This window comes from Oryzias latipes, chromosome 6 (assembly GCF_002234675.1).
Source record: "Oryzias latipes chromosome 6, ASM223467v1".
Taxonomy (NCBI): domain Eukaryota; kingdom Metazoa; phylum Chordata; class Actinopteri; order Beloniformes; family Adrianichthyidae; genus Oryzias; species Oryzias latipes.
The window spans coordinates 15,128,253-15,142,651 of NC_019864.2; the positions used below are offsets into that span (position 1 = coordinate 15,128,253).

Genomic DNA, 14,399 nt, shown 5'->3' on the forward strand with positions numbered 1-14,399 from the left:
TTGTTTTTAAAAACTCGTAATTTGAACTTAAAATGTAACTCTTTTGTTCTCTGAATGGTGGTAAAACATTGTGTACATTCATTTTAAAGGGCAGATTTAGTATTGTAAAAGTAATGCACTTTTACTTTTGTAAAGTAAACTAAAAAAGCTGCATTTAGACAAACTATGTGTTTATGATCTCTCCATTAAAGGTAAAGATTAAATCTTTACAGTCTTCTTTTACCGACCCTATTAAGGGTTGGACCTCAGTTTTTGTAGAAAAACAATCAACATTTACCCAAATTTAGAGCTCTTGATCTTTGTTAGTTTTGAATATTTTGGCTCAATTATGAGTTTTCTAAACCAGAATGCATTAATTAGTGTGACTGTAAATTGAACAAAAAAATGCTTCGTAAGGAAGTACCTTACGGGGCACTCGCTGTAAAATTACTTGAATCGTTTTGGTTTTCGTTATTCCTCCTTAAAACCGGTCTTGCAATGATTTCACAGTTAAAAGTGATCACAGCTGCCCCCTGCTGGCAGCTATAAAGAATGCAGGGATTTTTACCACAAAGCCACGCCCACCCACGTGGTGCCAGAAAAGTGGCTAAAATCCATGATTTAGGTCGTATTTTTACAGTATGTTATGAACCAAAAGCTTCTGCTGGAAGTTTCAGGTTCTTTGAAGCAGTTCATCGATCCAGAATGTGGATCAAATTCTACAGTTTTAGTCTAAACTCCTTATTTTTACTTTTTTAAATCATATTTATTTATGCATTGACTTCGATGGAAATTATTTGTTTGCACAAGATAGACAGTCTTAGCAAACAATTAGACTAAAAAATATGGTATTTTATTTATATTTAAAATAAACAGACTCTAAGGAATGAAACACAAAAAATACCTTCATGTAAAGGAAATTAGGATCATAATTTGGTGCAAAATAGTGTTTTCCCTCTTATTTGATCATATCGGAAAAGCAAATGCATTGATTGGACTGATAGAATTTCATCTTTAGACCTATGGATTATTCAGAATTGTGCAAAGTATGACCTAAATATCACTAATTAAATTGAACTTAATTGTTGTTCTTTCTAAGTTTTTGAGATTGTTTTTAAAAATTTAAAGCATTCGATTTCCATTAAAAGAATTTAGATGACATGTTTGTCAAAACTCAGTTCATTGAGTAGCAGGATCGTTTGTCTCTCATGAAGATTTTTTCTTCTTTTTAAAACATTTGTTTCAAACACTTGGTGTAATTTTGTCTTGTATGAAGATGCATACCTAAATGTATATTCATATCTGTTATTGGCCATTCAAAATAATCCTATAGCTGCAGCTGAGTGGCAGCTTTATATAATAATCCGACTTTCATGTTTGATTTTAAATGTAAATGTTTCAAATCAGGGCACGAAAGGAGATTTGGAAATGTTTACCATTGACCATAGTCTCTGTTTGCCAGCTGTTCCGGTGGTATTTACTCTTCATAGTTCAGCTGAAGTCAGTGTCCTGGTCGTAAACTTTGACTGATTGTTTGGACTTCAGGAGTTGAGGGTGTTAGCTGAGGTCTGTGTGAGACCAGAGTGGTCCGGAGGAGCAGGTTTACCTTGATGGACAAGTCTTTTTCAGGACCACTTTTGGTATGCTGCATATGTCAGAGCACCTCACCCCTGAAATGAGACACTGATGCAACATGCAAAAGCTTTTTGGACGTTTACTGATGATGTGCTGAATCTTTGGATTGCCTAAAAGTGCTGTAACTAAAAGAAAAAATCAGCACAATTTAAAATGGGTTAAGTGTGTCATTTCCTTCCTATATACCGGTGTAGACACATTAGTGTAAAACCTAATGCCACAAAGATTACTGGCATTCAGCTGCACTGTTTTCTTTTGCTTACTTAACAAAAGGGAATTGTTTCTTAAGAAACAACAAGATAAACAATGATTGCTCTGAATAATGGATTTTTTTTAAACAAAAGTTTCCTTCGATAAAAGCAAAAAAATCCAAACCTTTTGTGTTGTATCCAAAGTGCTGCAAGAGTTCGAATTCTTCAAATAACCATCTTGTCTTCGTAAGAAACATGAAGCTCTTTCAGAAAAGTGCCAGCTCTACAAAGCAGCACAGAGGTTGCTGAAACTGCTGAGTTGAAAACGGTTGAAAGAATTATGGATAAGATTGAAAGAAAAAAAAAAGAAATTGGACCAGAGATGACCTTAGTAAAAAAAAAATCAGTGCAGTCAACTGAAGCAAAGGAGACTGCAGAGATACTAAACATGTCCAACAGGAAAAGTAGGAGCATTTTCACAGACAGTGAGAAGAAAAGTCTGGGTTTTAGGAACCAGCATTTGTAAATGAGTGGAGGAAAGTATTTCTCTGGAGTGATGAACATGTGATGTAGTTTAGAAAGAGAAAACCAGTGTGATGTGAAGCAGCCGTTTCTGATACAACCTGTGGAGGCAGTATCACGATCTGAAGTTCCTTAATCAGGTCAGATCAGGGTTCAGTGATAGTATGTGACCAAATAAAATCCTGAACTTTCAGTCTGAATGGTCTGAATGACCAAATTCTTCCACTGACATGACAACTTTTTTGTTCTTTTCTTAACACAAATAAGGAGTTTTGGGAAGCTTCTCCACACAGGTTTCAGATCTGAGCTCCTCTGATAGAGAGTCTTTGGGATGAGCTGGAAAGCAGAAACTGTGAAGGTCATGAAGGTTGCATGATCCCGTTGAATGATAGTTATTTTGATTTATTTCCCATGGATCACCAGTAATAAGGCTGTGAATTTACATGATTAAATCAGTGGCCCTCTAGAACGCTGTTTGCCTGAGCTGAATGTGCGATGAGGCCACTTTCATCTACATTCAGTCCTTCAGCATAATGTTTTAACCCGAAGGGTCATAGCGAGGAAAAACTGATTTAGAGTAAACACATTCAAAGTTAAGAGAGAGAATGTGGAGTGAGCCGCATGAACAGAAGAATAAGTGTAAAAAGGCTACAAAAGATGTCTGCTGTTTTTGTATTTAGAGTCAGGCTTGTCTGTGAACAGCTCGTCCCACCGCTGTGGGGTCACAGCAGACGGAGCATGACTGGTCAGTTTGTTGGCAGTGTCAATGAGGGGATGGGTGGTGTGAAATTGCAGAGAAATAGAAGTGGTGTGAAATAGAAGAGAACTGGGCGCTGATGGATGCTGCTCTTTAGCTGGGAAGAACATGTGACGCCAGAGTTCTACAAAATATGAAGCCTGAGGGAGCAAAGGCATTTCTGCTCCTATGGGCCTACGGGGAGATCAAGATTCCTGAGAGACCAACTTTCACACTCCTGCTTCTGAGAAAGACCCATCCCATCACAACCACCACCACCCCAGACAAGGGTTCTGCTCCTCTTATCTTGTTGCCCTCCACTGAGGGAGGAGACAAGAAAGCAACTTTACAGTTGAGGATAACAAAAGGACTGAACGCATATCAAGTTTTTCCAGTTGTTTCCTTCCTGCTGCGCTGCGTTCCACAGCAAGTATGTTTGTTTTTACTTTTCATTGACTCATCAAGTGTCTTCTTGTGGAAAGCATAAAGATTAGCTGTTTTTTTTTAGCAGCCTTCTGATCGAATCCTCCTTTAGTTTATGACAGGAGGGTCAAAACATTTTGCAAAGGGGTTGAGATTTGGTGAGGGGAAAATAAGTGAGGGCAGACCTGAAAATCTATTTTTATAACATAGCATTTAAATTTGGTATTCAATAAACATTTTATTGTAATGGCATACTTTTTTCTTCTCATAGAACAAATAGATCTAAATACTTTTTTACCTAAAGTTCTCTCAATTTGTCCATTTTTTGCATTGTTCATACCCAGCTATCTCATCTTAGTTAAATGTCTCGTTTAGTAGTGCCTCCTTATAGGGAATTAAAAAAAAAAGTAATCCTGCCAACCACAATCAAAAAGTCGTAAAGTAACAGTTTATGGAAAAGGGCTGGAGGACGAATATTTTTGATTTTTAGAAAAAGAACCTTTTCACCGTGGCTGCATTTGGCCCCTTTGGCCGGACTTTGGACATGCCTGGTTTATAACTCAATTTAACCCTTGTGCTATCCTAGGCACTTTAACGTTGGGAGCTGGGTCATCTAGACCCACTAGACAGTGCTCTGAACCTTTTTTCTTCAATGATTTGTGATCTTCACTGGTGTCCATGGATTACATGAAATCTTTCCACCTTTATCCACCTTTGTCATGGTAGGAAGAACATGTCAATGTAAGGGTGGGGTCATCTAAGATAACACAAGGGTTACAGATTTTGATTAGATTGTTCACGTGTTCAGTTTATACTCTGATGATTCTGATAAAAGTTTTAATTTCCTTTGTCTTCCTTTTTACTTGTTTATTAATCTGAAATACAGAGACTCCTTCTAAATTTCAGCTCAATGCGATAGTAAGATGTGTTGTTGTTTTTTTACTAGAACAGAACAGCCCACTATTGTAAGATGACAGAGATATTTGAGCGCACAGTGGAGTCTTGTGTAACAGCATCTGCTCCTCCCCCCCATACATTTGCATATACTTCCCCTCCAGTCTAACTCTTTATGACTTTTTCCATCATTTTTTTTTTCTCCTGAGGACGTCTTTAAGGTTGATGTAAGCGTTCCAGAAGCAGCCACTTATATAAGTGCAGCTTATTGTCAAAGCTGCCCTGATTGCGTCTCGTCCTCGCGCGTTTTGGCGCAGTGGTTGTGACCAACCAGCAGAATCCTGAAGTTGGGGAAAAGTGTAAAAACAAAAAAAGTAGTGAGAGAGTTGAGTAATCTGTGAATGTGCAAAGAGGGGACGAAAAAAAGGCGTTCTCTGGCAGCTGGAGAACATTCCCCGGATTTAAGGAGGGGTCATCGGGCCACAGCTCAGCGCCGCCCCGCGCTGCGCGCATGAACTTTGTCACAAATATAGAGGCTGCGTCCCTCTCCTGCCTGCGCGCTGCGCCCTGTTGCAGAAATGACCATGTGGTTCACTGTTCTCGCCGGGCTGGTCGTCCTGTCGTTGTCCTACGTGAAGGCTTTTTGTCCGCACCTCCAGGCGGACTGCGTGTACATCCTGAGGAGCCTCGGATTGGGCTTGAGGCTGCTCAAATACAGGAGGAGGAAACCCATCTACAGCGTCCTGGACTGCTTCTTGGATGCGGTGAAGAGGCATCCCACCAAGACCTTCCTGCACTTTGAAGGACGCGAATACTCCTACGAGGATGTGGACAGGCAAAGCAACAAAGTGGGCCGAGCTCTGCAGGCTGAAGCCCGGCTGAAGGAAGGGGACACCGTCGCGCTGTTCCTGCCCAACGAGCCCTGCTTCGTGTGGACTTGGCTCGGTTTGGCCAAGCTGGGCTGCCCGGCTGCTTTGCTCAACTTCAACATCCGATCCAAGTCCCTGCTGCACTGCTTCTCCTGCTGCGGGGCCAAAGTCCTCATCACCTGCACAGGTGAGACACCGTGTGTTCACACAGTTAATGATCTGTGCCATCAACAGATATGTCAAGTTCAAAGTTCAGCAGCGAGCCACCGACCTCTCAGTGTCCAAGTTGCGCAACAAGTGGTTATGTTACGCGCGGAAAAATATTTGAGAGAAGGAAAGACATTTTTTTTCAAGAAAATAAAAAAAAAATCTGTCATTCAACCTCATACACAAACCATCCAAACATACTCATATTGAATGAAGTTCTTGTGCTTCTGCTTCTCATTCAATCACATGAAACCCCTCCTGCACTGATGGTGTGACTCCAGAGGAGCCTGACCTCTCTTTCAGGCTTTAATAGTATTAAGCTATTAACATTACCTCCACTGTGTCTTACTGCAGCATAAACATTATGCTCTTGAGTCACAGTAGAAATGCAAGCATAAATGCATGAACCTAAATTTCTGAAACTTTTTCAATCTTTTTTTCTTTTAAATGGCTTTTTTTTTCTAAACAAACTTTAGCTGCATATTTCTTAAGATTTGGCAGAAAAATGAAGGCCAAAGTAACTCATTGTACATTTTGGTCAAAATGATGAACATTTAAAACATTTTAAAATATAGGTTTTGAGCTGATGCTTTGACCTTTTGTCTGTGTCAACATCCCTCTGACACAGAAGGCATCGGCTGAACTCAGAACATCGGGTTTCTCAATCAGCTTTAGGGAATTTTTATTGGGTGAAAGAGCAGTTTTTGACGAGTAAGCGTACATTATGTTTTTTTCTGAACTCCATCTTTTTGGAGAAACGTTTATGCTTACTGGAACATCAGCGCAGTCACCGTTTCTGCAGATTTGAGGGTCCTGAACATCTTCTTTTCCTCCAGCTCATCATTTATACAGTTCATGAAGCACTTTTTATTATTTTTTAAACAAACCATTTTGATTCACTTTATTTAGAAAGCTGCAATTCCTAATTAAGGTTGTATCAAGCTACATCAGAAAAATTCAATTTATTACAAATAATCCACAGTTAAAACTAAATTCCATTTAGTTCAGACCAATGTGGCCAAATTATTTGACTATTTAGTATTGACCTTCAGAAGTGACCAACAGATTACAAGAGTGTTCAGTGCAACCCCTCTTGCTGAGCAAGCAAAAGGCAACTCCATCCATCCCAACTGGAAAACATGGAGAAACTTCCAGCAGAGCCAGGATACGTATGAATGACCATCTGTTGGGACTGGTTGGGGTCTGAGAAGTACGGTGACCCTGAAGAGGAAATCACACCAACAAATCCCTCAATGCAAAAAAATATTACACATCACGACAACAATTAAAAAAAAAAACAATCAAATAACACAACATTACATTTTAGAAACCAAAACCCAATTTGGAAAGCAAAAGTAGTATCCAGAAATGAAATGTCAATAAAATGAAACACAATCTGAAACTGGAAAATGGGACATCGCTACTTGGATGATGACGTTTGAGTTTTTTCAAATGGGTCTTTAATACATTTAATGATTAGTACGGAGCATACTCAGTATTGGTTCATGCCAAAAAAACCTTTGGCCAAAATTAATGGACAAACGTCATCATCTAATCAATGATGTCCCATAGTCCCTATCTTTTCCAGCTTCTTTATTGTGTTTCATTTTCTAACATTTTCTTCTGACTTCTTTCCTGTCTGGAAACTACTTTTGTTATCCAAAACATTTATTTTTATTTTGTTCAAATTGATTGAAATTTTATTTTGATTTCCAAAATGTAATTTGTTTTTTTTTAATTATTATTATTAATTTTTAACTGTCGTGATTTTCAATATGCTTATGCTACACTTATATTTTCATTTGTTGGTGTGATTTGGGGCTCAGGGCCACCATAGAGAAGCAGGAAAAAGACAGAAACACAGTAACGTGTGTGTAACCCTTGTGCTATCCTAGGCACTTTAACATTGGGAGTTGGGTCATCTAGACCCCACTAGACAGTGCGCTGAACCTTTTTTCTTCAATGATTGGTGAACCTCACTGGTGTCCATGGATTACATGAAATCTTTCCACCTTTATCCACCTTTGTCATGGTAGGGAGAACACATCAATGTAAGGATGGGGTCATCTAAGATAGCACAAGGGCTATATCAAGCATACGGTCAGAACTGTATTACATTCATGGATGCGAAGGAGAGGAAAAGTCTGCATTGAGGATGGTAAGGGGCAAAAAAAGTTTTCCCTAATATAGAACAGTTCCAGTCTATCCAGACAAACTGTAAGTTATGGTTTGTCTGGTTGGGCTTGAGTCATTGATAAGCTTAGAAGGCCACTTTTCAGTTTGGTCTTTGAAGTAAGGGTGGAGAACTGATCTTTCATCCAGTTTAGCTGAGCTTCTGTGATTAAAGTGAATAAATCATTAACTAGAACTGAAAAATTTTCTTGAACAGACTTAGGACTCAAACTAATCTGCATGATAAACCTTAGGAGACTCCAAAGCATGTAGAGAAACTTGCATCTGGTCATATGCGTGCATGGATGAATGTCCCCCCGCCCTCAGAGAAAGTCCCTCTCTACATGCAGAATTTACTTTAACAATGATCTGATTTAGTGCGTCTGCTCCAAAATGCATACATTTGAGCCCCACGTGCCGGTATGCTAGTGGGCCTGTAACATGACACGGGCCGGCATGTGCAGGATTGTGTAACTCAGAGGCCCCCCTCCCCAACGCTGTGCGTTAGTGAATGCTTTTCTGTTTCTCGCAGAGCAGCAGGACGCTGTGGAGGAGATTTTACCGACGCTGAGAGAGCAGGGGATCAGTGTGTATCTCCTGTCTGACAAGGGCGGCGTGCAGGGCATCAACCCTCTGTCCGACAAGATCTCTAAGGCCTCGGATGAGCCGCTGACGCGGGACCTTCGGGCCAACATCCACATCCGAAGCACAGCTCTCTACATCTACACATCTGGCACCACAGGTATACTTGAAAACACCGAAACACATCCATCCTTCCTTATAAAAAACTGTTTGTTTTAAAAAAAAGGTGTCCTTTTTTTGAAACCTGCACTCTTTAGATCCTGGTTATTTTTATGTTTATTTTTTGGCACGTTGCAGAATTTTTAGACAATTTCTGTCTTGTTGATTAGTCGGGCAGTGACAACTGGCTGAGGAATGTGTAGCACATCTTTTGCATAGATAACTTATGCGAAAACCACTGATAAAAGCAAGTAACGACTGGCTGTATATGTTGGAGATCAACATAGTAGGCCTACAAGACTAAAAATAAAATTCCTTTTTATAATTTTAAGTTTAAAAGTTTAAAAGTCGCACTCCGACCTGCTCCTCATTTACAACAATTTGAATAAAAATAATACTAAGCAACACAATTTTAAGCTTAATTTTCTTTATATATGTCCTCCATTATTAGTAAAATGCCACAAAAACATAAAAAAAACTCTGATCCAATTTTCATTGGAGTGGGTCCAATGTGATGAAAATCCAATATTAAGTCGTACATTTTCTAATCAAAAGCTGAAGGGACCTCATTGATCTGCATTGGTTCTGCAAGCATCAACACTGGAGTCCTTCCTACATCCTCACATCTTCTGCATCCATCCTCAATGCTATATCTGCTGTGAGTGATTCTAGGCAAAAAGCACCGTTTTTCATGCACTACCAAGAAAAATAAGTACAATATTCCATTTATTTTTCTTGGGAAGCTGTCATATGACCTTAGAGGAAATGCTCTTACTGTTGCGCCAGCATGAGGTCAGACCCACATTTCTGTTAGATTGGATTCAGTCACAGAACAAGTTTGTATTTGATGTGAAAGACTCAAAGTCAGCTGTGGCTGAAGGACACATGACAGACCCACGCTTTTTTTCTTTACATTTTGGATAAAATGAAATAAGATTTAAGTCGAATGACTTTAGTTTTTTCTTGATAAAACAATCTCCTCAGATTGTCTGAGCCACAAATTCTTTGTGTGCGTTTCTGTGTGACAGATGCTAGTTTAAGCACAGGTGGACGTTGCTTCTAACGGGCCAGGAGGACATGCAGACAACTACACTCTTTAGCATGCACCTCTGCAAGCCTCTGTGTGGAACAAAAACCTGTGGCATATGGAACTTGGCTCACTCTAAAAGCTGTCAGCAGCTTGTGCTGCGTTGACAAAATCAACCAAATCCTCATTCTTTCTATTTGCCGCACCCCACCTGGAATGAGTTGTCATGTTTATATATAGATGCATCTGCGGTCATCCGAGAATCCTGCAGAAAACATTACTATCAACGAGTGAGCTCATCCAGCTGACAAACATTGCAGCTCCCCCACTGATCTGCTCTGATTTTTACCTGCTCGCTGCTCCGTGATGTCCACCAGCTCGCTGTGCTGGCGCAGTCAGAGCAGGTGTGTGGACCTTTTATGGGGCTGCGTGAGCGCCGAGCGTGAAGGGAGAAATTAATGGACTGTTAAACCAGAGCAATGAGCTGAGAGACGAGGCCGTGGCTGTGGTGGAAGCTTTGGCAGGTGCAGATTTAGAGGAAGCTGAGAACACCTGAGTGAATCGTCCCACAGCAACAGGCTTTAAGGCTGACCCGCTGTCCTTTCATGTTCTTGTAAGGTCTACCCAAAGCAGCCGTTGTCACACATGAGAGGGTGTGGGCCGCCTCCTTCCTCCAAGCTGCCAGTGGGGTCACCTCAGAGGACGTCTTCTACATCAACCTGCCGCTCTATCACAGCGCTGGCTTCCTCATCGGGCTGTGCGGGTCCATCGAGAGAGGTAACTGTCCTCATCATCACTAGTTAACCCTCTCTGCACTCACCAGGGCATTTGCCAGTCAAATCAATTGTTAACAGATTGACCCCCCCCCTCCCCGCCATTAAAATAGTTGTCATTCAAATTATAACATAAAGGTTTAATAACGGTTATTAGATTTTTTTGGTTTAAAAAAAATATAACAATTGTTATATTAAATAATTGTGATTCTTCTACAATTCGATTTTAACTTATGCAGTAAAAAATTTACATTAACCAATCAGAATTGAGTTTTTTCTACAATTGAGTTTTTTAAGGTTTTGTGTACTGAAATGCAAAAAGAAGCTGAGGTTGAACTAAAAAGATAGATATTAAAAATTGGCCCAAAAGAAAATATTTCAAAGGTAAATTATCAGCGCAGATTGTAAAGTAGTCTAAAACGCTTGGCACTACTAAGGGGTGAAAAAAACAGAAGTAGACTTTGATTGATAAAATTTGCCTGACTAATTTGCTGTTTTTCCAGGAAATACCATCATTCTTAGGAGAAAGTTTTCCGCCTCTCAGTTCTGGGACGACTGCAGGAAATACAATGTAACGGTGATGCAGTACATCGGCGAGACGCTGCGCTATCTCTGCAACATGCCAAAGGTACAGGAGGTCACCAGAAGAAGCTCCTGCCGCATCAGTCAGTCTTTGCTGAGCACTTCAAGAAAAATCTGCATCTGTTTTGCAGAAAGAAAACGAGAAGAATCACAAAGTGAGAATTGCCATCGGCAATGGACTCAGAACTGATGTTTGGACGGAGTTTCTGAACCGCTTTGGGGACATTAAAATCAGAGAGCTGTATGCTGCCACCGAGGGAAACATCGGCTTCATTAACTACACATCCAAGATTGGAGCGGTGGGACGGGTCAATTTCGTGCATAGGGTAAAAGAAAAAATGTTTTTTCCTTTGTGAAATCTGTGAAAACAAGTTAACATTTATTTTAAAAAAAGCAAGTTAAGAACAACTGAAAACCACAATGAAGCTGCAGCTTGTTATTCTCATGCATCAGTTGAACTATCGTCTCCTTTAGAATTAAATTTTTTTTTTGAAAACGATATAAAAAAGGTCAACCTTTTTTTTTAATTAAAAAAAACAAACTATATATTTTTAGACACAAAGACTAAACTTTGTTCCCTTCCCTAATAAAAATCAGCCTAAGGGTTCCCTTCCTTGTAAACCTTTGCAGATGTATTAGCAGTACATTTCAAAATAAGAGCATCTCCGTTCATTGCTGTACAGTGGAGCATTACAGATACCACCCTTCAGCTTTAGATCTGCTTTGTGTGGAGGATATAGGAAGGTTTGTTGAAAGCATCATCTAAGAATTTCTGACTTTATCTGATGAATATTTTTTTCCTCCCACAGTTTTTATTCCCTTACACGTTGATAAAGTTCGACATTGAGAAGGAGGAGCCTGTCAGAAACTCCCAGGGTCTCTGCATTGAAGCAGCTACAGGTGATTCACCATTAAACCTCAGGGTGTTCATGAAATTAATTCACGCAGCTCTTAAATTCTTTTTATTTGTCACATGAGGCTGATGTTTTTGTTCCTCTGTGTCTCGGTCAGGTGAGACGGGACTTTTGGTCGGAAAGATAACTCACAGGTCACCTTTTGTTGGCTATGCTGGCAATAAGCAGCAGACCGAGAAGAAACGGCTTAGTGACGTGTTAGAAAAAGGCGACTTGTATTTCAATACTGGCGATCTACTTCGGTTCGACAAAGACAACTTTGTATACTTTCAGGATCGAGTCGGTGACACCTTCAGGTGGGTTTTCAGACACTGTAGTCCTAACGACTCAGAACCATGCTGTTTTTTTTAAGACTTTTCTGATAATTTTTCGTAACAGGTGGAAAGGGGAGAATGTCGCCACGTCAGAGGTTGCAGACATCCTCACCATGGCTCACTGCATCCTGGAAGCAAACGTTTACGGAGTTAAAGTTGATGGTAAGGATTGCTGATTCATGGGAGCTTTGAAAAGTACTTCACAGATCTTTGGGCATTGATGGCTTTGATTGAATCCCCCCATCAGGCCATGAAGGGCGCATCGGCATGGCAGCAGTCACTTTAAGAGAGGGCCAGGACTTCGACTGTTCAGACACCTACAGTTATGTGGTCAAGTACCTGCCCGCTTACGCTCACCCCAGATTCATCCGCGTTCAGGTAAAAATAATGTCTGATTTGTTAAAAATAACAATTAGTTTTACATTTTTTTAAAGTCCCACTCCAATCATCTTTTGATCTATTTTAAAAACATGTTCTCAGTGATGTTTTGACTATGATGATGCCGTTTCTAGACAAAATCAAAAATCCTGTCGTTTTCTAGGACATAGTTTCTGCAGAGCGGTAGTAGTTCATCAGGAATTCACCTCTGAGTTTGTGGGCGGGGCTGTTGGTGTGGAGTAACCCGCCCCTCTTCCGCTCCCTGTTGTTGAGAGTTCTCTGTTCATACGCTCTCCTGCTAGCTTACAGCCAATCACACCCCAACCTAACATTACTGGTGCAACAAAAATGGTAAACAATATCGGAGCCATCCAGCTGTGAAGCTTTGAGCCAGATTCCAGCTTGGATGAGGGAAAAAAGCATGAATCTCTTGTATACTAATGGATGCATCAGAATGGAGCAGAGCAGGGAGCTTGTGGCCCAGCAGGTTAATTTTCTACGTCACAAATCATTTTTCAAACCGTAAATTTCGTCTGCTTCTGATTTACAACAATTTAAGAAATACAGGGAAATGTAATTTTGAGCTGAATTTTCTTAATATGTCATTCATCATTGGTGAATAAAATGACTGTAACCAGAAGCGCACAGCTAAAAATGCAGTTTTTATTATTTTATTTCCTGCAACCTCTCATTGGTTTCAGATCTTTTTTTTTCCGGGGGGAACAGTTTAGGTTCCGTTTCGATAACTGAGGATTTACTCGCTGTGCTTCATTCACACACTTGGGATTTTATGGGTAATTTCTTCTTTCAGCTCTGATGCAGCAGAGACAGAACCTTTGCCGTCACTAATAAGAGGGGGTGTTACAGAGTATAAAGCACTGATGCTGTGGACTACAGCATAGATGGAGACCTAATGATCTATGACATGGACATCATTTTAAAGCGAATAATTGTATTAAGAGTATAAATCTGGTATACAAGCCAAATTGAAACGTTTGAGTCATTTTTGTCGTTAGATAATCCACGTCTCTGTGACATGAAGTAAGAAACAACGTCTTGTGGATTTGGGATGTATGATCCATTTCAAACCCTGTTTTGCAGCCCTGCCTGGAAATGACTGGGACATTCAAGATGAAGAAAGTCAAGCTGGTGGAGGAGGGATTCAACCCATCTCTAATCACTGATCCGTTATACTTTTTGGATCTGGAGAAGAAGAAATATGTGCTGCTGACGGAGGACATCTACAAAGCAATCACTTTGAAGGAAATCAAACTCTAAAACGGAGGCTATAGCTTTAAGAATTTTTTTTTAACAAATCTATCATGGACCATAACAGCTAACTAATCTCAGGGACAGACAACAAATCTTGTTTTAAGAGCCTTTTTTTTTTTTTAACGCAAGTACTGTTCATCTCTACAGTTTAACAAATCCTGTGAAGCAGACGGTGGGAGCCCATCTCACTGTTGGACTTAGGTAATTCTTTGAATAAAAGGTTAAATGCTTCATCCATGGTAAGACCTGCTCTAACTTTAATGACCTTAAGTGCCTTACTGTGTAATCAGGTCAGAGAGGACTTAAGGAGCTGCTGCCTGCACTCACAAACTCTGCAAACCTAATTCCTTCTTCAAAATCTCCCCAAAAAATATTTATTTGTAATGCCCTTCAGAATGTCTGAATTCATTCATCCATGTGTTTTTGTAGACTTTAGGGGGGGGGAAATGGTAATGGTATGTATTCTTTCTAATCTGGAAAAAATAAATAATATATTGTCTAGATATAAGGAAGATCAAACTTTTAACTAAATAATTCAGTTTAAATATTTGCCCAAAACACTTTTGGTGGTTCTAGGAAAGGGATGACACGGAACCACCAACTAATGGCGTAGTTATAACACTGCCCCAATGAGTCAGATGTTTATGTAAATCAATGAGTGGAAAGGTTAACTTACGAAACTAAATTAAAAAAAAAAGGGGAAATTAAATAGTTAGAAGGTAATTCAAAAGAACTTTTGATATAGAAGCCCCACTATAAAGCATGGTGGT

General features: G+C 39.9%; 1 protein-coding gene across 1 annotated transcript; it reads left to right on the forward strand.

Annotated features, from left to right (window-relative positions):
- Window positions 1-4,863: 4,863 nt before the first annotated feature.
- Window positions 4,864-14,069, forward strand: LOC101172074 (very long-chain acyl-CoA synthetase). The gene is made up of 10 exons (XM_004069568.4): window positions 4,864-5,436; window positions 8,161-8,370; window positions 10,015-10,173; window positions 10,673-10,797; window positions 10,883-11,077; window positions 11,561-11,651; window positions 11,763-11,961; window positions 12,044-12,141; window positions 12,227-12,357; window positions 13,459-14,069. Exons 1-10 carry the CDS (start codon window positions 4,959-4,961, stop codon window positions 13,633-13,635), a joined length of 1,863 nt encoding a protein of 620 aa, XP_004069616.1. The 5' UTR covers window positions 4,864-4,958; the 3' UTR covers window positions 13,636-14,069.
- Window positions 14,070-14,399: the final 330 nt, after the last annotated feature.